General features: G+C 39.0%; 1 protein-coding gene across 4 annotated transcripts; it reads right to left on the bottom strand.

The window, feature by feature from the left end:
* Positions 1-269: 269 nt before the first annotated feature.
* Positions 270-23,746, bottom strand: LOC129274682 (CUB domain-containing protein 2-like). 4 transcript variants are annotated; one of them, XM_064108200.1, is made up of 11 exons: positions 22,617-23,746; positions 18,111-18,222; positions 17,468-17,553; positions 15,721-15,850; positions 14,107-14,496; positions 12,937-12,993; positions 11,249-11,381; positions 4,881-5,104; positions 3,349-3,659; positions 2,394-2,473; positions 270-1,895 (listed from the first exon to the last, which is right to left on the bottom strand). In XM_064108200.1, exons 1-11 carry the CDS (start codon positions 22,719-22,721, stop codon positions 1,340-1,342), a joined length of 2,184 nt encoding a protein of 727 aa, XP_063964270.1. In that variant the 5' UTR covers positions 22,722-23,746; the 3' UTR covers positions 270-1,339. The 4 variants fall into 4 exon arrangements, with proteins under 4 accessions (XP_063964270.1, XP_063964271.1, XP_063964273.1 ...); XM_064108201.1 differs by having other exon boundaries at positions 3,370-3,659; XM_064108203.1 differs by having other exon boundaries at positions 3,370-3,659; positions 22,612-23,734.
* Positions 23,747-24,858: the final 1,112 nt, after the last annotated feature.

The following is a 24,858-nucleotide window of genomic DNA, read 5'->3' as shown; positions in this document are numbered from 1 at the left end:
TCTCTTTAAGATTAATCCTCACCAATCTTTGTCATCGTCCTTCCTACCATTATTTTACCCTTATGGTTGGTTTCGAACGATGTGTGCACTGGTTGAAATGAAATCAAATGATTTCTTTTTTTTTGTTGTTGTTGATATTTTGGCCTAATGCACAGTACATCATAGAATACATTGACCAACCCAAATCACCAAACAGGACGGGATAATGGTATGGAGAAGGTGAAAGGTCAGATAACCAACGAAAATAAATGATACCACACTTTACTTAGTTTTATTTATCGAGTGACTTTATTCACCAAAACGTGAACACATGAATCTATTTGGTAATACTTTTCATGAATATAATCATAACCTACGAATGCCTACTTGAGGATGACTTCTGTACAATACAATCTAAGAGGAAATATAAAATAGGCATCAGAAAAATCTGGAGAATGTGCCCTTCTAATATGACTGCCAGGTCTTCGGAGTCTATTTATCCGTCATTTATCTTCTTTTGTCAGACACATGAGAGCTTTATCCTTTGTCATTAATGTTCTATTTGAAAGTCATCAAACAAATTCTGTCTTGATCTGTAATAGCGAGTAGAATTACTCTAACACGAGCCCAAACTGAGAGTACTTGTTGACAGTTTATCCGATGTATGAAAAACGGCAGTCATTTAGGACAAGTACTCCCACAATAGGATAAACTCAGTGTGTAAATCTTGGGTGATATTATACATATTGTCATTTTGAAATCGCATGGTGTACAAGCTTAATTAAACAATGAAACTGTTACCTATGTAATATAATACATCTATTAATAGACAATTTACACATTTAAATCTCATGTTAATTTTGAACGTATACTGTTTGCAAGAAACGTAAAAAAAGATGAACATTTCTATCAGTCTATTGAAAAAAATGTGAAAACGATGGTTACGCAGCGAACGAGCGAACGCAATGGCGTTTACCAAATGCTAATCTAAAGCACAAAGAGTTGTGACGCATAAAACACTATTTACAGAGAAGAAAACATAGAAAAGTTGCCCGACATAGAAATGACGAATCTATCAGTAGTTCCGCTATTTGCAACAAGCGCAAGCAGAACCTGAAATGTACTATTATTATTCCTGTGAATCAATATACCACAATAAATTTAGTGTAATATATAAGTATAATACCAGAATCGTTCCATTACTTTTTGTCATATCTTTATTGGAATACAATTATCCCAAATGTTTGGTGTAATTTCATAAACACATATGATTGTTGACAGTTGATCAATTATGAGGCATTGTAAATAAGCATGTATAGAGGCACAGTGAAACAAGTCAAGACCAACCAGGAGCCACTTACTAAAACTGGCTGCCAGTAGAGTCGAAGCTGGAAAAGAAAGAGATTGAGGAAGAAGATGAAGAGTCGCTTGGAATCTCCCAAGGGTTGATGACGACTGGTGTGCTAGTTGTTGTCTTCCTGGTTGTTGGTGCCCTGGTAGTGGTGGTTGGGCGTTTGGTAGTGGTGGTTCGCCGGGTTGTGGTCGTTCGTCGGGTGGTCGTTGGACGGCGTGTAGTCGTAGTTGTACGGCGTGTTGTAGGTCGACGCGTTGTCGTCGTCGGGCGTCTGGTGGTCGTTGTCCGCCGAGTAGTCGTTGGTCTTCTTGTTGTCGTACGTCGGGTAGTTCGTCGTGTAGTCGTTGGCCGTCTGGTGGTCGTTGTTCGTGGCCAGGTCCATGGTATATAATCGTTGGTTGGTGCGGGTTCGAAACCTGGCAGGACGACGGGCGAAGGCCGTGGTTTAGGACGACGATTTGGACGCCTGGTGGGTCGGACCTCTTGATCTTCATCAGTCGGTACTTGAGGTGCCTCAGTTGGAGGGGGCTCGGTAGTTGGCGGAGCGGTTGTCACCGGTGGTCTGTGCCAAAATAACATAAATCAGTATTGGAGCGTGATCAATTGAAAGGAGTATCTTAAAATAGAAAAGACATACTCTCTACGTTATGTATTTTCTTATGATACTATCAATGGTACTTTAGTGGAATTTACACAGAAATAAATTATAAACAAGTTCATGGAAAACGTTGGTGGGTAACACACATCGGTGCGAGGATAGACTTTGGTGTAACATTGGTGTGCATTAATTACACAAACATTACAAGCTACGTTGGCTCGTGAAAGGATGCTCTTTGAGTAAAAGCAAATGAGAGCGTTGACCTTGTTTCTGAAAATATTTTAGAATTGCGAATGCTTTGTCAGGATCTTAAAACTGCAACATACTTATGTGCGGAATTTATTCCAAGTAGCCCAAATCATTTATTGTTTGCTGTACCTACGCTTGTAAGTCCCCTGACTAATGGCTATTATAATTATGCAAATTATATGCAAATTTGGTAGAATGAATAATGTTACTTACGGGTGCAGCTTCTCGTCAAAGATATCAACTACGAATCCACGATCACTGCCGTAACGAGTGGTCGTAAAAGTCATCCAGATCTGCATGCAAATAAATATTGGAGAAAAAAACTGAATTATGAATAGGAAACACATACTATATACACACCAAAACACACACACATTCACACATATACTCATACAAATTGAAGGGTTAGAATTAGGAGGAGACGGATACACGTGTGCAAACATAGCTACATTCAACTTTCTTGGAGTGAGCAAGAATGATTACCAAAAAAAACAGGAGGAAAAGGGAAACATGGATGTGTTACACAATTACAGATACTGAAAGGTGATGGTTAGTCATCAACTATTTTCAATTCAGACTTCAGATGAAAAAAAAAAAATTAATAATTGTCATACTAATAATACAAAAAATATTGTAACATACGAAGATGGTAAGTTCCCCAAAGTATGCGCAGTCCCTCTTATCTGCGCACACGCGTATCTGCGCGATTCTAGTAAGAGAAGATACGCAAAGACCACATGCAATACATGGGAAGATATTCATTAAAAACCCTACTCTAAATGATAGAAAAATTAGGAATTTTGACATTTGATATGCCGATCCCAAAACGCAGGCTTTCTCATCAAAATCCCAGAATCGTGTGTAAAGGCAATGGGTGCGCAGACATGGGGCACCATTATTTGGGGGGGGGGGTTAAATCTGAAACTTTATCAACTGAAAATATTTGTGAAATAAAAATAAATTCATGTTAAATCTTAACTTAAATGGTTAGGCGCGCAGACATACCCCCCCCCCCCTTCATACAAGTCAAATTGACGAAAAAGAAGTCTAAACTCATTCGACAAACAACACAATATCAACATCAAACAAACACCACATTAACCAACAACAATTTGGTGGCATTGGGGGAAAACGCAAACAAACTAACAGACGTGTGAAAAACAATAACCTCAACGAGAGCGATAATAACCTCATCTCCCGAACTTGTGAATTCGTAGGGATCTGGCATGTGCCTTCCACTGTGCATGGTAATAATTGCGGAGGTGCGGTTGCGATCTTCTGGTGCTCCGTTGCCAAGGCTGAGGAAATCCTTGCGCCACTCTGTTGAGAATTCATGAAAACTGATCCACATTCGGCGGCCTTCCTCGTTCTTGATCGACCACGTGCAATCGAGGTTACCACCATAGGAACGGTCTGGATAGTTATCGCTTGCCACCGAGATCGACCCGTTATCCGGCACTAAGAGTGATCCTCCACAATCTAAAAAACAAAAAACAGAGAGGAAAGGGGGAGGGGACAAATTCAGTTTATAGAAATTTAATGGTGTCGTGGTTCTGACTCTCGTCTTGTAATCAGAGGGCTAATGTAGTCCAATCCCATCACGCCCAGCATACTTTGGCAAGGCGTCAATCTAAACTTTGCCAATGCAGTATGCTTAGCAATTATGTTTATAAAATCTTGTTGGAATACTCCCCAGGGAGTGGAAGAAGTACATATATTCTGTGTGCAAGATTCCAATCAAATTGTAAATACCTTTAAACCGCTTAGAGACGCCATTATGTCATTATGATAACCTTCAAATCTTTACGACTAAAATTTTCTTTACAACGTAGTTTGTTGAACAGGTGTTTGAAATATTTAACAAAATGCAATTTAATATCTAATCTTCAATAAATTAAGCATGGTTTAAACTCTTGACTATAACCATGCTAAATTGTGGTGTTTTTTTTTTACATTTTTACAATTGCTGAGAACACCACAAATGGTTTATACACAAAAACTTAGCACGTTTTGGAGCTTATTTAGGGAGTTGCAGCAAAAAAAGTAGGATTTCACATTTCAATATTAATGATATTAATAACTACATGAATCAGTAGATTACAGTAGTTCACAGGCAACGAGCGTGTAAATTTTCGGCGAGATCGATGGCTGAGATCTTACGCCCCCCCCCCCCCATCCTCCACATGATCTTCCTAAATACTCAGGCTAAGACCGGGTTAAAGCACATGGTTATTTTTCTCTTCACATTTTTCGGGATTTCATCTTGGCACTATGTTATATGCCCTCATGGCAATTAGGGTCATACCACTCATATATTTCACAAGTTACCAAACCACTAAAAGAAGATCATTAAATAGCTGTCGCTTCTACAACGCACGACGTCCGCAAAAACATAGCAAATGTGTTATCCAATGCCTTCATGACAATGAGCAACCAAGAAGTCTTTGTCAAAAATTGGTGAAACAGAGGTTTCGTCCTGGCCGACTCTAGACTAACGACATGCATGCTTGTAGTTTGTCGTCAGCTCCGAAACTTAGGACTAAACTGCTTTTCTGATTCACCAATTTTCAACAAAGCTCGCCAAGCTGTTCATTGTCATTTGTCGGACAATTTAAGTACATTTATTGTGTTTCTTGAATCAGTCGGGCGTGGTGAAGCGAAAACTTGCTATAATTTCAGGGGGGGGGGGGCTTTACTTACCAGTAATGGGTATCTCCCTAAAGTAGACACGGAAACCAGAACCAGCAATGGCCAAGTTTGTTTCGAGCGTCATCCACATGTCGGACGCCGTTGAAACAAAGCGCATTTCACGGGGGTCGGTTATCCGACCGCTTTTTCTGTAGAATATCGGGTATCTGCGCACTAAGGGACCGTTTCCTAGGCTTATGAAGTCTCCATCTTGCTCCGTATTCAATTCGACAAACCTGTCATTAAAGAAAATGAGTGTGTTTTTCAGATTAAGAAAAAACAAAATAGTTCATCAATGAAATAGTTCTAATAGGCCTACTAATATTGCTTTTACTTTATAGTTCAATTTGTCCTTTGTCAAATACCACATTTCGAATTCGCTCTGCTGACTAGTTTTTATATATGTATTAGGATTGTACTTGTTGTTCGTTTTAAATAAAATTGTGGAAATAAATCGGAATTGATAACTATATATGACTACTATTATTTCACTATTACTTTTTCTCTGGTCGCAAACGATAAAAACAAACCATTAGAACTTTAACCCTAATAAGACGGGGGCTGAATCAGCCCCTCTCTTGGACATTTTTCGTGAAAAACCGCTGCGAAAACATTTCGGACGCGTCGCTCGCTGACGTTTTACTTTCAAGTCTCGCGGAACTTTTGAGACCAAAAGAATTATCAATGGCTTTTAATAGTTAATGGTAAAGGAATATAATCATACAGTTATGAATTTTGGCGGAAAAAAGAGTTCGCATTTGTTTTGTAAATTAAATCACCCCGTCTTCGGGCAATTTTTGGTCCAAAGCGCATACACACACGCCCTCGGTTGAACAAATTTGGCGCCCCCATGTAAAATATGAGTTTGCCCCCGCCCTCCAAAACATGAATTTGTCGCCACCGGTCAAACATCAAATTGGCGCCCAAATAGTCGAACATCATTTTGGCAACCACCTCCCATCCCCCCCCCCTCCCGAGTCAATTTGGTGCCTCCTCATTTCAGGTCAATTCGGCGCCCCCTATTTCGAACATCAATTCAGCGCCCTCTAGTCGGAACATCAATTTCTACGCTCCCCTAGTTCGAACATTAATTCGGCGCAACCCTAGTTTGAACATCTATTTGGCGCCCCCCCCCCCCTAGTTTGAACATTAATTCGGCGCCCCTTAGTTCGAACATCAATTTGGCGCCACCTAGTTCGAACATCAATTCGGCGCTCCTAGTTTTGGGCGTCCCCTAGTTCGAACATCAATTCGGTGTCCCCTAGTTCGAACATCAACTCGGCGTCTCCTAGTTCGAACATCATTTTTTGGCGCCCCAACCCTAGTTTGAACATGAATTTGGCGCCCCCAAGTTTGAACATTAATTCGGTGCCCCCAGGTTCGAACATCAATTTGGCGCCCCCTCGATCGAACATCAATTCGGCGCCCGCTAGTTCGAACATCAAATCGGCACCCCCTGGTTCGAACATCAATTCGCCCCCCCCCCCACCCGTTCGAACATCAATTCGGCGCCTCATAGCTCGAACATCAATTTTGCGACCCCTAGTTCAAACATCAATTTCGGCGCTACCCTAGTTTGAACATCAATTCGGCCCCTCTCTGGTTCAAACATTAGTTCTGCGCCCCCCCCCCCCTTGTTCGAACATCAATTTGGCGCTCCCTAGATCGGACATCGATCCGGCGCCCCCTAGATCGAACATAAATTCGGCGCCCCTAGTTCGAACATCAATTCGGCGCCCCTAGTTCGATCATCAATTTCGCGCCCCTTTTTCGAACATCAGTTTGGCGCCCCGCCCCCCAGTTTGAACACCAATTCGGCGCCCCTCTAGTTCGAACATTAATTCGGTGCCCCTTATTAGAACATCAATTTGGCGCGTCCCCTAGTTCGAACATCGACTCGGCGTCCCCTAGTTCGAACATCAATATTTGGCGCCCCAACCCTAGTTTGAACATGAATTTGGCGCCCCAAAGTGTGAACATTTGTTAAGCGCCCCCTGGTTCGAACATTAATTTGGCGCCCCTTGATCGAACATAAATTCGGCGCCCCTAGTTCGAACATCAATTCGCCGCCCCCTAGTTCGAACATCTATTTGGCGCCCCCTAGTTCGATCATCAATTTGGCCCCCCGCCCCCCCCCCCCTCCGTTTGGACATAAATACGGCTCCCCATCCCAGTTTGAACATCGATTTGGCGCCCCTCTAGTTCGAACATCAATTCGATGCCCCCTTATTAGAACATCAATTTGGCGCCCCCCTAGTTCGATCATCAATTTGGCGCCCCTAGTTCGAACATCAATTTGGCACCCCCTAGTTCGATCATCAATTTGGCGCCACCTAGTTCGAACATCAATTCGGCGCTCCTAGTTTGGGCGTCCCCTAGTTCGAACATCAATTCGGCGTCCCCTAGTTCGAACATCATTATTTGGCGCCCCAACCCTAGTTTGAACATGAATTTGGCGCCCACAAGTTTAAACATTAATTTGGTGCCCCCAGGTTCGAACATCAATTTGGCGCCCCCTCGATCGAACATCAATTCGGCGCCCGCTAGTTCGAACATCAAATCGGCCCCCCTGGTTCGAACATCAAATCGGCGCCCCCCCCCCCCCCCCCCCCGTTCGAACATCAAGTTGGCGCCTCATAGTTCGAACATCAATTTTGCGACCCCTAGTTCAAACATCAATTTCGGCGCTCCCCTAGTTTGAACATCAATTCGGCCCCTCTCTGGTTCAAACATTAGTTCAGCGCCCCCCCCCCCTTGTTCGAACATCAATTTGGCGCTCCCTAGATCGGACATCGATTCGGCGCCCCCTAGATCGAACATAAATTCGGCGCCCCTAGTTCGAACATCAATTCGGCGCCCCCTAGTTCGATCATCAATTTCGCGCCCCCTTGTTCGAACATCAGTTTGGAGCCCCGCCCCCAGTTTGAACACCAATCGGCGCCCCTCTAGTTCGATCATCAATTTCGCGCCCCCTTGTTCGAACATCAGTTTGGAGCCCCGCCCCCCAGTTTGAACACCAATTCGGCGCCCCTCTAGTTCGAACATTAATTCGGTGCCCCTTATTATAACATCAATTTGGCGCGTCCCTTAGTTCGAACATCAGTATTTGGCGCCCCCTGGTTCGAACATTAATTTCGGCGCTCCCCTAGTTTGAACATCAATTCGGCCCCTCTCTGGTTCAAACACCAGTTCAGCGCCCCCCCCCCCCCCTTGTTCGAACATCAATTTGGCGCTCGCTAGATCGGACATCGATTCGGCGCCCCCTAGATCGAACATAAATTCGGCGCCCCTAGTTCGAACATCAATTCGGCGCCCCCTAGTTCGATCATCAATTTCGCGCCCCCTTGTTCGAACATCAGTTTGGCGCCCCGCCCCCAGTTTGAACACCAATTCGGCGCCCCTCTAGTTCGATCATCAATTTCGCGCCCCCTTGTTCGAACATCAGTTTGGAGCCCCGCCCCCCAGTTTGAACACCAATTCGGCGCCCCTCTAGTTCGAACATTAATTCGGTGCCCCTTATTAGAACATCAATTTGGCGCGTCCCCTAGTTCGAACATCAACTCGGCGTCCCCTAGTTCGAACATCAATTTGGCGCCCCGCCCCCCTCCGTTTGGACATAAATACGGCGCCCCACCCCAGTTTGAACATCGATTCGGCGCCCCTCTAGTTCGAACATCAGTTCGATGCCCCCTTATTAGAACATCAATTTGGCGCCCCCCTAGTTCGATCATCAATTTGGCGCCCCCCTAGTTCGATCATCAATTTGGCGCCCCCCTCCCTCCCCCCATTTGAACATCAATTCGGCGCCCCCTAGTTCGATCAGAATGCGCTTCCTCTCATTTATTAGTTATTTCCCTCCCTTTCTCTCCTCCCCTCTGCTTTTTCCCTTTCTCCCTTTTTTATTTCTCTTTTCCTCTGTCCCCTTGTTTTTTCTCTTCCCTCCTTCTCCATTTTCCTCTACTTTTTTCCGTCTCCCTCTCTTCCTTTTTCGTTTTTCTTCTTCTCTTCCTTTCCCCCTCTTCCTCTCTCTTTTTTTTTCTCTTACCTCACTTCCTCTTTTTTCCCCTCTCTCTCTACTCTTCCCCTCCTCCCCTCTCCCTTTTCTTCTTCCTTTTTCGGTTTGGGGGGGGGGGGCAAGCCCCCTTTCGGCCTCCCATGGATCCGCGCCTGCGTGTGGGTAATTGGACCAAAATTATTCAAATCTATTTTCAATTAACTAATCATGTTAATCGATGCTTCATGTTTATACGAAATGTTGCGTAGCTTCGGAACCGCGTACCCGAGTGTTGCAAATTGGTTTTAAAATGTTGCACGAAACTTAACCCTGCCAATCCAGGGGTATATATTATGTAAAGTCATATGGCCGAGGGATGGAGATCACAGGGCCTCTTGAAATCTCGGCTCTCGACAGCATAATTTCACCGAAAATTGCCACACACGTTATTGTTATTTATATAAAGACAATTTTTTTATAGTTACATATAATGGACAACTGATATGCGAACTCATACGTTTTGTTCTAACTCCCTAATTAAAGCGACGAATGTGCTTTTTTAGGTGTACAAAGTATTTATGGTGTTCCCAGCAAGTGTACCTGTAAATTTGCAATATCATATCAATTTCATATGAATTACATTGGTTTTTCTTGCAATTTCTTATGGTTTTTTTACTTTTTGTTTGTTTGTGACAATTATGCTATTTTAAACAGCATAAAATCATATAATCTTAATCACTAAAAAATATGTTCACACATTAAGATATTTGGCTTAAAACACAATTTGTATTGAAATTGTATTTTGAAAAAAAAAGTATAATATTATGCCTTCTTCGGAGCCGAGTACCCGGTCGTCGCAAATTTGGTCTTAAAAGACGTGGGAGACTCTAAAACAACTCGTGAAACATCGCGGCGTGGCGGTGTGCGTTGCGAAAATATTGCGCGAAATGTCGCGGGGAGTGCATAAGTATAAGTCATCCCCGGTGAATATAGGTTAAGCAATTACTGAGGTAGGGAATTTCGGAGAAAAAAAATATCAGAAACAGGTCAGCACCACCAGAACTAAAATTGAAAGATGAATGCCACAACCGAATCTAAACTACCCTACACCCTGGTGGATAGTACTCTACGTGCAAAAGAGCTAATCTAGTCTTTAAACACACTCCTCTCAGAGCGATGGTAGAGAACAATCACTTTGGAGTGAACTTTACATCCTTATAGATTGCATTAATGCTCTTTCTGAGTGAAGAGTGCATCTTTTTATACACTTTCACTCCAACAAGGCATAAGCGATGTTGTGTCTCGCGCACTTGTGGGAATAACCAGAAACATCGCGATTTGCGACGGCACGCAACAGAATTGTATCAAAAGTTAATTGTGAAATAACCGGGATGGAATAACGTTTTCATAAGAGAGTCTTGCACGCAAACTTTAACGATGACCTGAAAATGACCTTTGACCTTACCATGTGACCTGCGACTGCACCATAACATGCAGGTCCCAAAAGTACATCTACAATCCAAGTTCGGTTGAAAATTGACTTATTGTTGCAAAGTTATGTGTCATAATGTTTGTGACGGACGGACGACATTTGGATCCCTTATACAGTGCGTCCCAGAAAAAACGAAACCGAGATTAAGCGATGATTTATCATAACTTAATCACAAATAAAATAGACAAATGACCTATCAATGTAAAGCTTAGAATTTCCTCTTTCATCTGATATTACTTAGAGTATTCCTCATTCACACATGAGTGAGCAAAAACAATTTGAACAAAGGATACCAAAAACTCCTTTGGCGGGGGGTATCTGAATTTCAAAAAGAAAATCACATGCCTAAAAAGTTCAATATCTGCTCTTTTATTTGATACCTTAATCACAGAAAATGGTCAAGAAGTAAAAAAGTTATGTTACCTCGAAACAATGCTTGTATTTTCATAATTTCATGAAATAAACGAGTTTTCACCGGTTTCCATGCTATCGCATGGTTAACAAAAGACTTAATGCATGGCTGATCGTCAACAAAACCGAGTGTCAAGTGAGTTTGAACGCTTGCCTGTAGAACCTCTTCATTTTATGAAATGATTGAAATTCAAGCCTTATTTCAAATAACCAGAACTTTGTTTTTTCTCGACCATTTTCTGTAATTGAGGTATTAAATTAAAGAGCAGATATTGAACTTTTTGACAATGTGGTTTTCTTTTTGAAACCCAGATACAGCCCGCCAAATGACTTTTTGGTATCCCCTCTTCAAATTGTTTTTGCTCACTCATGCGTGAATGAGAAATAATCTAAGTAATTTAAGTAATTCGTCTCACTCAGAGAAGAGTGTCATTAGGGTCCAGATTGACTCTTTTGCATTTAGAGAGAGTATACTTCACCTACGTTGCTTCTATGCGACGTCCCCTTCTTGCTGATACAATCCAATTAGTGATGTTATGGTGGTCGTAGTATGCGGGATAGTTGGGTGACTTTATGAGAAGTTTGTCGTCAGTTGGAATGACTAGTCGATTGGTTGCTGTGATAATGTGATAACAAGAGGGAGAAATTTAGTGATCATCATGCTACAGCTGCTGATCTTTGCACTTCATAAAGATGGATCCAAGACTCAGGGGCTAAAGAAGCGATGACGTCACTTTCCCTGCTTGCATCTCAGCAATCATGATACTACATCTTGGTTGGGTATGATGTTAAACAAATTTAACACATGCAATTGGGGAGAAAGAAGTTGATGCATACACAAGATGTCGCATGAATTAAAATAGCAGTAACAATTGGCCTGGTTCAAAACACTTAGAAGCAAGCCAATTTCACTGGTTTCAATTGGGGTAACAAGCCTTCTGATGGCCATAACTTGGGCACCATGGTTCATGTCAAATTAGTATGTGCGTTTTCACAACAAGTGCTACATAAATAATGACGTCACACAATGGTATGTCAAGGGGCCAAAAACTATCAATGAAAATACCACATTGAATTAAATATAAGAAATTCATTAAAAAGGAATATATACGACAATTTAATTGATGTTTTTAACCCTGAATAGACTGGGATATTTCGACGCCTAAGAAGACAGGGGGGCTGAATCAGCCCCTCTTATGATCTCGGCCGTCGATCACGCGATCGCGACAAAATTAGTACGCACGTTATCCATGGCATAATCTACAAAACTATGAGATCAAATTCTGCGAAAAATCTCATTACTAGTTAATTATGCTAATTTATGCGTAAAGTCAATGCTCTAATTAACTAAACAATGCCCCTAAAATGTTAATTTTGGGTTCAAAGACACTTATGGGAATCTGATCAAATGTATTTAGAAAAATTTCGACATCAAATTTATTTTTCTATGTATTCTATTTTTTCTAAATTTCTTATGTATTTCTTTGTTTTTATGACTTTTTTGTAGTTTTTTCAATGGAAATTGTTGGGAACTTTATTTTGACCATAAACGAGATGAAATTAATTGACCCCAATCAGTGAAAGGAAAAATAATGATACATTTATGAATTTTGGCTAAAACACTTTTTGCATTGGATTTGTACACAAATTCACGTTTTTGAGCAATTTCCGGTCTGCATGCACTTACGAAATGTTGCGCGGCGGATTTATCGCGAAAAATGTCGAGGGGGCTGAATCACCCCCCCCCCCCTGTTTTTTTAGGGATAAAATAGATTGTGAAAAGGCCGTGTTATTGCACTTTAAAGAGTAACATTACTTGAAAACTTTGAAAAGTCTAAAATATCCATGTATTGTGTTAGTATCTCCAAGGTTTTGACCACAGAATGGTTATGTTATCGCCTAAATCTCAAAATCTAAAAATTTTGAAGGCAGCTTAGAAAAGGCTGTATTAAAAATATATATATAGCAATGGTGGTCGTCTCATATTGTCTGAAAACAGTCTCCTGATACCTTTGAATAATTCTGTCGAGGCAATATGTTTCTACCCATGATATAACTCTAAAATCTAGCTTATTCTGAGCTGTCATAAAAATATTTAAATTTTGAGATACGAGGTTTTATCAACCCAGCCACAAATCTAATCTGTTCCAACTGTAACAATTTATACTCACAAGTGTATGGTCTCGTACGGAACGGGTTCGATCCCACCATAATGCTTGATTGAGGAACTGAAAATAACAAGGTATAACAAAAAAAAAACGTATCATAAAAATAGAATAGAATAGCTCCCGGTGATACAAGAATAAAAAAAGAATTGGAAAAATATAGACTTTTATTCCTTGATTATACACACTCGTCCCCTTTATCTCGTATTCTTTGATAAATTGAGTTAAGTCAAGTACGATATCCAGTCGACCAGAATATCCCACTAATGATATAAAAAGTCATTAAAATCTATTCATGTAATAATTTTATGTTGCTTTCAGACAAGTCTCTCTACAAAAAAAATCCTAAATCTTTGAAAGGTTTCATGCATTGAAAAGCAATCTGCATTAATCGTGCTGTAAAACCTGGATAAACCAATCAAACGATTCATAAGCGATTTGATAACATACATTTTGGAGAGCCCAAAAGGCCAAAACAGAGGTAGGAAAAAGTAAGAGTCATTATAGCAACTTAAAAAAATCTACTAAGAAAAATGGTAGCAGTGCCTTCTTGTTCGTCGACCTAAACTTGTAAACATGGCCGAGAAATGGGTTTACTTTCAGCCTTATGTCTAGTCCGTCCCCCTACACCACGTGGCAAATATTTATTAATTTCTTTATGAAAATAACTTTTTTATTATTGAATCATATGGCTAACCTATCTAGGTTTAGGTTTCCTCAGACGATTTATAATGTGTACACGGTTTCAAGGAGAGTTCTCAAGTGCAAAGCTGTGAACCGCTGATATCTGTGGACGACCTCACTGAAATGCGATACTTTGGATTGAAACCTTTTGTCTCCATTAAGGTTTGTCATCAGGGGGGCGTTTTCATCAACATCGCTATTAGTTGTCAGGGCCTGTTGCAGAAAGAGTTGCAATCAATCGCAACTCTAAAAATCATGCGTAACTTGATTTTCAACCAATTAACAGCGCGCATTTGGGACATTGATTTTTTGGCTTGCGTTTAAACGCAACTCTTTCTGCAACAGGCCCCAGATCTGACAAGTCTTCTTGATTTTGATTGGCTGAGAAGCAATGTTATGATATATGGTAACTGTCGTATCAAACAGGGCTTTTATGAAACACTTCCCAGGATTTTTTTTCAAACTTTCAAATTATTATTTTTTTAAATTTACCATGGGTTATCCTCCTCGAACTGTCACTGACTTCGATGATGAAACCATCACTGGTATCCCAATCATCCGACTTGAAGGTGACCCATACCTGATGTGGGTTAGGCATGTTGCGATTGGTCTGGAACATAAACGACTGTTGTTTGCCGTTTAATTTATAGATGAGTGTGCTGGCTTGATCATCTCGGCGAAGTCCCTGTCCCACAGACACGTAGTCGAAGTTCTCTTCCGTATTGAACTTCTTAAACTCGACATAGAGGAAATGCCCCGGGGCAGTACTGATTGTCCAAAAGCAAAATCGATCATTCAGGTACTGGCTGGGGAAACCAGGGTGACGGATTCGGTATTGTCGGCGTTTCTTACTAAAATCGAAAACAAAATCCTCCCCGCAACCTGTTGAGTAAAAATCAATGTAAAAAAAGGTCAATAAATCTTTTTCAATTGTGAATTATAAAACGCAGATCGGAGGGGGGGGGGGGTGGCAAGAGCCCCTTTTGCACAGAAAAGTATTCTGTAGTATCAAAATATTTCTGTTTTAATTTAATATTCATGAAATATTTATAATGTGAAGCAAAATTGGAATCCTTCCTGAGCATGTGGAATTCCCATTGTTGTGACCTATTGTCAGTGTGTTTGAAAAGTCTTGTTATTGTCGATTGTCGAATCTGAACAAAATATATGATTCAAACAATAAAATGCAAAAGAAATAGTGAGTGATATCATTAATTCTCCCATTTTGCATATCACCCTGATCACTGTGTTGTGCACAATTCCCTGTGTATTTGTGAGAAATAAGCAACATATATGGAATATTAAGTGTATTATGCTATATTCAACTTAACTTTGTTCGGGTGGATACGCGTTGTGAAGTCGCATATAAACCTTGCATAAATAATTATAGTCTTATAAGAATAATAATTGGACCCTTTTCTTATCGGATCTGATAAACCTACTTTAGGACTATACTGCCGTACTTTGGCAAAATGGAGCAAGTTGCAAAAGTATCATGTGTTGTAAATCAGCAATTTGTATTCGTCATTTACATGGGTGTCAATGCAAATTAAAATTTCTTCAATATCTTTCCATTGAACATGGATCCTAATAGGATCAATGCATTGAACGATCATTTCTTCCCAAAATTTTGCCGAAACGTGCAACATATACAAAGGGTGTTTCAGAAACAACAATAACTCAAATTTGACTGATGTGTTACTTGCTTCCTTTTGCCAAAGTTGGGCAGTATACCATGTACTTTGCAGATCCAGGGTGATAAAAAGGGCACGATTGAATATGCATAACAATAATTCATTATTTCATTACAAATGAGGTTATGGTTACGTTCCAACGCTTGTATTATTAGTGCACAGATTTGGGATTTCGAAACAACAATAATTGAGTTATCGGACCTGTGAAACCTATTTATGGACTGTACTTTGCAGATCTTGGGTGGTAAAAGGGGATGTTACAGTATGTATAAGAACAATTCATTACAAATGAGACTTTCATTACTTTCGAATACATGCCTTATGCAAGTGAACAGAAGGGAAAATCCCCCCCCCCCACAAAAAGGAAAAGGAGAAATCGATGAGATTTGCATTAGAAATACCAGAAACTCACGTTTAGGCGCCAATTGCTTATAAGCACACCATTTATCATCTTCGTCACCAACACAAAAGCGATCGTCTGTCCTTCCGTAGGAGTCAATTGTACTGTTTATACAAGCCTCTCGAACCTCCAGCCCACAAGTCTGCAGATAATTAATAATAATATTATTATACACTGATTTATATAGCGCAAAAACTTTGCCCGTATATTCTGCACTGTAAGAGCTTCTGTAATGCTTGGAAAACAAGGTTAGATTTAAAAAAAAGAGATAGTCTTTAGTCCATGTTTGAGCGTTTTGCAGATGGAGAAGCTCATTTGGCAAGTTGTTCTCTAATTGAGACATTATATCACTAATTATGATGATTATGATGATGAATGAAAAAAAAGGAAAAGAAAAGCGGAACTACTAGTACTACTACTGGAGAGCGTTAAATGAAATGACTTGTCGGACGTTTTATCTGGCAAGACCCTTTTTTATCCGACAGTTACCATAGGAACTGTGCTTCTCAGCCAATCAAAACAAAAGAAAGATGTCAGACCTGACATCTTTTCGGACAAAAACGTTGATGAAACGCTCCCCTGACTATTACTCCAAAGCCTACAACTACTTCACTGCTTAGGATAGTGGATGGAGGTATGTTCGGATGAATATTGTCATTAAACTGTGTACTACTGCAATAACTACAATACGACTATTTCGATATAACGACATACTCTCTAGATCTTAACGTATTTTATATTATGTGGTTCGACTCTCATTATGGCCGCTCTAATACAGCTGATGTGTGCGCCATCGAGCCTTTATGACTCAGGGAATTGTTACCTAGGCGAAAGTCAGTCACCCATGCTTCACTAACATGAGCCATCCCGCATACCTCTTTGCCAGATTCTTATATTAGGTACCTCCTTCAAACCATCCATTTCTTTGTCTTCCCCCATCAACTCCCTCGTGTTTTTCCTAGTCCGTTATCTATAACTCTTTAAGATAGTAACATCCCATACATAGCTTATTTCTGTTATCAACCATACCCTCAAATAATTTGTGGTATCTTTTCAGGTACAGATATGTTTTGTTATCATATCTGCCCCTGCATTTACTACCCTGGTCCATGCACCTACTTCCATGGTACATGTGATTCTCATTAAAAATGAGCTTCGATGTGTGCAAACATGTATACAAACGCATTTATCATCTACATATTTTTTTTGCTTTACTTACAACCCTTATCTTTCTTTATCCAGATGTGGCCTATCATTATTTTGTACGGCGCTGTGATCCCTGTCTTAATGGAGGGAACGAGCTGTACAAATATTTGTATCTCCTGTCCTGTATCTCCTTCTACTACTACAACGATAACTATTATCGCTATCATCGCAACTACTACTACTTCTACTACAACTACTACTACTACTACTACTACTACTACTACTACTACTACTACTACTACTACTACTTCTACTTCTACTACTATAAATATACTACTTCTACTTCTATTACTACTACTACTACTACTACTACTACTATTATTATTATTATTACTAATGATGCTATTACTCCTACTAAGGGTACTACATGTATTACTACTATACTGTTACTAATTCTACTTCTACTATTAATTCTACATCTACTATACTTCTGACTTCATTTTACTTGTTTTTTTTTTAATTGTATTTCTTTGCCTCATTTATACAAGAAGTTATAATCATTTCTTAGAATGCCTAAGAAAATACGTAAAGGAAATAAGTAAATCATACATACCTGATGACCATCACATATTTCATGCCAGTCAACACAATTTGATTCTTCAGGACATCCAACTCCTTTGAAGGGGTCATTCATGCAGACTGTAATGGAATAAATTGAATAAAATGTCATGTCACAAATTTATAGTCACTACTTCAATTCATTACGACATTATGTGAATATAAATGCCCTAAATGAATATGATGTGAATGATGTGAAATAAATGTGGTTTTCACTTGATGAAATTTTTATAGGGGTGCCCATAGATAATAATAATAATAGTACAGTTCTTAATACGCACAACACCTACATATCTCTACGTGAAAAATGATAAAATACACAAAGGAACACTTTTAAAGAGAAATAGGTTAAAATAATCTCCCAGAAAGCTCAATAAATACCTCAAAATCTACATTCAAATTTGAATAATAAATACCAGTTGAAAAGGGGGGTTCAAAGAGTGTTAGATGATACTGGAGTATGACTAAGTCGTATATATTTTAAGAAATGACCCCAAACTGACGGTCATAATAAAATAAAACACAATAAATTGGATAGTAAACCACCAACGTTTTCTTAAACTGTAGTGAAATTAGATGTAAAATATATTCATGATTTTAATAGTAAAATTAGAGATGAATAAATTAAGAATACTCACAATTTAAATCGTTGTTTCTTAGGCGCTGCCTTAACGAATCTATTAAAAATGAAGTGTGTTTCCAGCCATAGCTGACGTCTGTATTCCTCTTATATCTCTCTCCATCACGATCCTAGACAAAGAAAGGCAGATAAGCAACGTCTTGTCATTATTATAAGACTCGTTTTTTCCTTTAAAATAATTTTATATTAAGGGGAAGGTTCATCTTCTTGAAAAGCTATCTGAAACATTTCATAAGTCGACTTGGCATCAAGACGCCATATACGACATAGGCCTATACTTAAATGTTGACTTGGAAGAATAATTCGCAAAGAAACCTTCTTAGACATGTTAGAAGTCGTGAGATTTTAGAACCCGAATTTGCAAAATACTTTCTAATGGCAAGAGGTCATGTAACTTTCTAGAAGTCGCCTTGGTAGGATATATATTACCTAATGGCGAAAAAGATGACATCTAGGCCTAGTTTTAACATATATTTAGCATGATTATACTTCATTTCGCCAGGGTGTCATATGCCTATTCTTTTAGAAGTTGAATTGATAACATATGTCTTTAATACGCTCCGTATTAAAAAAAAATGAATCCAGATCCATAGTGGTAAGTATACAGCCGAACGTTGCATAGATTTAAACTAAGTAAACCTTATAGATTTTGATTGACATTATTTTAGACTTAACAAATAAATTTGAAGGATTCGAATTAAATCTAGAGTTCAACCGGCCACATGCAATCACAGTAAATCTGGATTGATTTTATAAACCTGCAAAAATGAAAGTCCTTTTAATCGTCAGTTCGGAAAAGTAGAATGGTTTCATTGAAGCCATAGAGCTAAAACATTGACGTTGTAAAGTCTGCTAAAAACATCCTTGCTGTGTTCACACAATTGAATTTGAGCATTTTACAACGTGAATCACATTGTCCACTATGTGAACACATTTTGTGATACAGCATTCTTCTTAGCAAGTATTTGTAATGTCAACATTAGACAACCTGAAGATAAAATAAAACATTACACAATAAAACTTAATAGCAAACTATTAAAGCCATTAAATGGCAATTCAATAAAAAGATATAAATCTAAAGCCAACATATGAATAAAAAACATGTGTTTTTTCGAATTCCATAGATATTAGCCCTAAAGACCACCATAGCACCAATATACAGTATAAGCCTTCCAATTTCCTCGTCTCGCATCTGTCTGTCACCATTTATTAAACTCTGTCTTGTTCTTCCATTAGAGTAGGTTATAGCTCTATGGTTAGAGAATAAACCAGATTTCTTTTTATCTCTACTTGTTAGCGACCTATGTTCTTTAATAACATCTGGACTGTCTGCCCCAATATTCTAGAAGTTACTTTCAAAAGTGGTAAACAGTAGACAGTCGTGAGCCAAAATTTGAAAGGGAATATGGCGTAAATGGGCAAAATACCTTTAAAAAAATTTAACATCAAATTCACCATGTTTCGAGTAAGTTTTTTGAGGGAGAACAGAAGAAGCTTCGCCGCCTCTCTGTACACCATTTAATGACCATTCAGCATCTATTCTCTCTATGCTAGATAAGACGCAAGACCATTACATTGGCCTTGCCTGAATTTCATTTTCAGCAACAAATAGGAAGTAAGTTCACCATCAAACATGAAACATTCTATCAAAATCTGACTCAAACAAGAAGAATGGTTGCAGATTACCTAGCAAATTACAACGTCGCGACTGCTTAATCAAAATCCAGTCCAACAGGTGAACAGTAAGTATGATTGCATAATATCAGTGAGACTATTAAACATACATGTAGTTTCAACATGGTGGAAAATCAGCAATATATGCCCGCCAAACTGCTTATGGCATATAGAGATAAAGATGAAAGTTACACATTTAGGATTTTTTTCTAAAGGTTGTTTATTGAGAAACATGGTCTAAATTGATAAGTCATTTTATCCTTATCCATGGACTTTCTTTTGTACTTCATCCATTTTCAACCCCATGGTTAAATGAGAAATCAAATGTAATTCGATTGTATGAGCAAATTAGCCTAGAAACGATCCCTATGTGAACATCTCAAACAAATTCTTTCCAGGATTAGGGAAAATAAAAATACAATTTCGTCGAATTCTGCTGTACTCCCCGTGGTGCATGAATAAAACTGTATCATGAAAAGCTAAATGTCATAAATCTCTTATTTTACATCCGATTTTGATGATTTTTTTAAATTCAAATTGTAACTTGGGACTGAATACTAGGCCTTTAACCATGATTTTATAGCTGGTCTCTGAAAAGTATTTCCCTCTGCGATTTACGGGAGTCAAGCTTTAAAGGGAAAGTTCTCCCTGATAATAAGTTGGCTTTAATAAAAACAGAAATATTATAGAAAATATGAACTGAACTGAATTTATTACCAGATAATGTCAAAATACATTGATACAGGGTAAATTATCATAAACTTCACTGGTAAAAGTACTCCACAGAAATAGCAAGTACTGCTGTGAACGTTTGATGAAAACCCATCATATAAGAAGAGTCATACATTTTTGATTTATGACGTCACTATGCAAGCTGTTTCCCCATACGTACAGTGGTGCTCAATAATTAGTGAACCCCACCCCCCCCCCCCAAAAAAAAAAACATATTTAAAGTGTTCAAGTTCTGCCATCTTATAGGTATTTAATTGCGACGTCAGGTGATAAAATATTGCATTCAACAAAGTTTGTTTCTCGGGGCTAGCGGAACATTTTCGTCTCCCATATTCAACACTCTGCATGAAGAAGTGCATTTTGGGGTGGGGTTCACAAACTTTTGAGCACAACTGTATATCGTTCAATATAAATTCCACAGATTGGAACATGAATAAAAATATCTTTCTAAAAGAGGTGAGTCTGATGATAGGCTATACATCCACCCACAAATCACTTTTACTTTTATTGGAAATTACATTTTGGGGGAACTTATATCACACGATATGTGACGTCACGAAATCACACATTTAAAGATTTATAACTCCATTATTCTTCGACTGATTTGAACCAATATTTTTTTTATAGTTTCATAGTTTTATTTAAACCAATTTATCGTCAGGCGAACCTCCCATTTAGTCATGATTCGTAATATTGTAAGCGTACTCCTAAATATATTTTCCTCTCCGATTTACTGAAGTCTATAGATTTAACTGAAATACCGCAAAGTAAAAGATGTTAACTTGGTCATTTATAAAAGAGAATGTCAGTTTTGATAGGCTGCAGAGCCCTTTGAAGATTATAGCAGATGATGATGATGATGATTGCAATGATGACCCAGTCCATCTCAGCATATCTATTCCCTGTTTTCTACGTACGGTTATTATTGTAAAGCTATTTTGGGCTGTCACACATGTGCTTTTAATTCATGTTCGGTAAAAAAGGGCTGACTCTGTGTGTTTCTCTTCCAAGGTTAAGATGATTAGAATATAGTCTCCCTTGGCCACCAGATGAAAAAAAAGAACGATCACTTTGGGATTCAGATTACAGTGTACAAGACTTGTTTTCAACAGCCTCAAAAGCGAGAGAAACTCCAAAACATAAATGGCATAAATGCAGTCTATCTGGATCTGCATGATGATATCAAAATTAGATGAAACGATTGTCATTACACTATAATGTAATACTAATACTACTACTAATAAAAGCTAAAAGGTATAATATTACATCAATAAAGACCACAATGTATCTAAACGTATCACAAATATGTCTATAGGCCTAAGTAAATATATATATATACATATATATTATTTTCGTTTGAATGCATCAACGCCACCACAAACACCTGTCCATCACCATATTCTCCATTTTTTCTCCTTTCTCCTTTTTTCTTCCTCTTTCTTCTTCTCCCAATTCATCTTCCTCCTCCTGTCTCATGCATCATCCACATTACCTCCTTATAACCAGGCCTGCCATAAGCCATATTAGGTCATAACCACCACAACCGTATCCACCACAACTACAATAATCATCCTCATCATCATCACAACCACCACCATCACCACCACTTCCACTATATTCATCTTCTTCCAGGCCCCCTCCTCATTATTGTTTTTTTACCACCACTTAATGTTATTATCACCACTTAACCCCCTCCTCATTATTGTTATTACCACCACTTGCCCACCATTAACCATCATATTCACAGACCATCGGGATCCTCCTCCTGCATCAGCATCATCATTACCACCAGCACTAACCATCATCAAATTCATGATCATAATCATTAAATAACCAACCAGTACATGATTATCATCAATACTACTGTAGCCAGACACCACAACTCCAGTATACCGCTTCAGAAGGTTGGGTCACCCAATTCTTTTAAACGAATTACGTAGCACACCGCGTAAACGGACAACATTTGGGAGGGGTGGTGTATGACTATGATATCTATAATTTAAGTCATGCAGGTAAAGAAATATTCCTTAATTTCCGCAACTGATAATACCAAATGAGCGCTCGCAAATCGGAAACGATAAAACATTCAAAACCTTACCTCTAATCCTTCTTCATCATCTGCATGTGGTCGGGCCCAGGCCGCGTGGAATAAACAAACTGCAAAGAATAATTTAACAGCGGCCATCAACTGAGTGCCCAGCATGATGGATGGGGTAACTGATGGTGCAACAAGCAGTCTTCCAACCAACAGTCAGAAGGGGGAAATATCTTTCATACGTCGCCCCGATGATACTTTATTTTCTTCTATTGTCCTTCTCGTTGTATATTGATGGTAAGATGGTGCCTTCTGGTGTCACAGTGATGGAAACGATCTCTTCGTTACCATCAAGAGTTTTTGCCTCCACTTTTACGTAACAGATCAATAACCCGAAAGTTCATGGAAACAAGATGTAGACCCTTCCCTTTCGGTGCGACGCCCTTGACGTCGAAACAGTGTTGAAAGTCTTGCTAACCATTCATTGATGTTAGCAGAGTGCTTTGTTTCCCCTACTCGACACTCTGTCCGCCCGTACCAGTCGTTCTTTTGTCACAACCTTTTGTTCTACCATCCAACGTCAAACGTCAATCACCGGTGAAAGTGCTTAAATGCAGAGAATCTTGCTGCCTAGAAACAGCCGGGAGAGAGACTCGTATCGAAGTTTTATATGGCATGGGTGACGAGAATTCTCCCGGTTTTTGGCGGACTCTCCAGAAAGACAACAAACTTTGCTCCCTCTTTCTTGCTTTATGACATCGGTTTCCAATTGGAAAGTTGCAAGGAAATCAGCAAATTAATCCAGGAATGTTGTTACAGTGCCAAATTATCTCAATAAGCAAAGTGTGGATAAATATACATAAATATATTTCAATAAATAATGACTGGTTCCCATACCAGATGGCAGAACTCAATCGTACTATTGCAATATTTGTAGTGGCGGGCTTACTTATATTTCAAATCCGTTTGGATTCCCTTCCCTGATCGCGGTCAGTGATTTCTTTTGAGTCCTTGAAAACCCCCAGGAGATGGTTTAATTCAGAACAAAAAAAATATCTAGTTTCAAAACGAAGACAAAATACACAAAATGTACTTCCCCCGCAATTTAGATATTCTTTGAAAAGGCTCTGATCGGGCTCTGATGCAGTGACGTCACACTAAAGTTTCACTACCTGACCATTAAAGTCAAGGATGACCTTTTCTGTTGTTGGTTTTTTTTTTCTCGGGTGCATCGCAAAACCAGGACAGAATTGTTATCAATATTGGCGGCATCTAATCATCTTTCAAACGATTGAAAAAATATTATAATTAAATGAGAACAAGAATAAGAAGAAGGGGGAAGAGGGAAGAGGGGTAGAAGAAGATATGATGATGATGGTGGTGGTGGTGGTGGTGATGATGATGATGATGATGATGATGATGATGATGATAATGATGATCGTGATGATGATGATGATTATGATGATGATGATGGTGATGGTGATGATGATGATGATGATGATGATGATGAAGAAGAAGGAGAAGGAAAGAAATAGAGGATGAGGAAGGAGACGACGAAAGAGAAAAAAACGATTCTCCGAAGTAAAAAAAAAATCAGTTTCACATATATCATACTGTTAATAATGGTGAATAAAATGCAGTCACAACCTTTCAATATTTTTTTAAAAATAGAACTTGGAATAGCACCGAATACCCAACCCGTAATCCTCTCTCCTAGCCTTAAAATTCATATTGCTATATGTTTCTCTTTCTATTCAGTTCTCTCATATTTTTTATCTCTCTCTCTCATCCTTCTGTCCTTTTATGCTTGCATAATTATTTGTACTTCAGTAAAGCCATTGTATTTTTAGGATTTTTTCCGTCTTATTTTTGGACATCGTTCTCAAGCTCTAAGTCTAAGTACTTATGATGATCCTCTCATATAATATTCTATGAATGATTATACCAATGACAAATGTCATGTAATGTTGACAATAATGTATTTAAATTAGTCACTGTATACATATGTTTTTCTTCAACTTTGCCTTATTACACCATTTCTTTCTCAGAAACGAATTACCAAAAAAATATTTCGACCGCCCCCCCCCCCTCCCACTCTCGTGTATTCACCCTTGTCATGCTTGTCGCTATCTCGACAAACCAGATGGAGTTTTTTTTTTCGCCTACAATTCACAACATGGCTCTGATAATGGCGATAATAGATAGCAAGGATTGGTTTGTATCCATTGGCGAAGAACAAGAGGTGTTGAAACTAGCTGCACAGACAGATCTAATCTAATTAGTATTACTGGATAGGTATGGGCGC

Source organism: Lytechinus pictus, chromosome 13 (genome assembly GCF_037042905.1).
Source record: "Lytechinus pictus isolate F3 Inbred chromosome 13, Lp3.0, whole genome shotgun sequence".
NCBI classification, from domain to species: Eukaryota; Metazoa; Echinodermata; class Echinoidea; order Temnopleuroida; family Toxopneustidae; genus Lytechinus; species Lytechinus pictus.
This window is presented reverse-complemented; position numbering and strand designations above follow the sequence as displayed.

What these genes read in the sequence shown, in the direction of transcription:
- LOC129274682 (XM_064108200.1), bottom strand. Translation starts at nt 22,721, where the DNA reads ATGCTGGGCACTCAGTTGATGGCCGCTGTTAAATTATTCTTTGCAGTT. An exon ending in ATGATGAAGAAGGATTAGAG is followed by an intron (nt 18,223 to 22,616) that starts GTAAGGTTTTGA and finishes TTCTTTGTCTAG; the next exon opens with GATCGTGATGGAGAGAGATA. An exon ending in AAGAAACAACGATTTAAATT is followed by an intron (nt 17,554 to 18,110) that starts GTGAGTATTCTT and finishes ATTCCATTACAG; the next exon opens with TCTGCATGAATGACCCCTTC.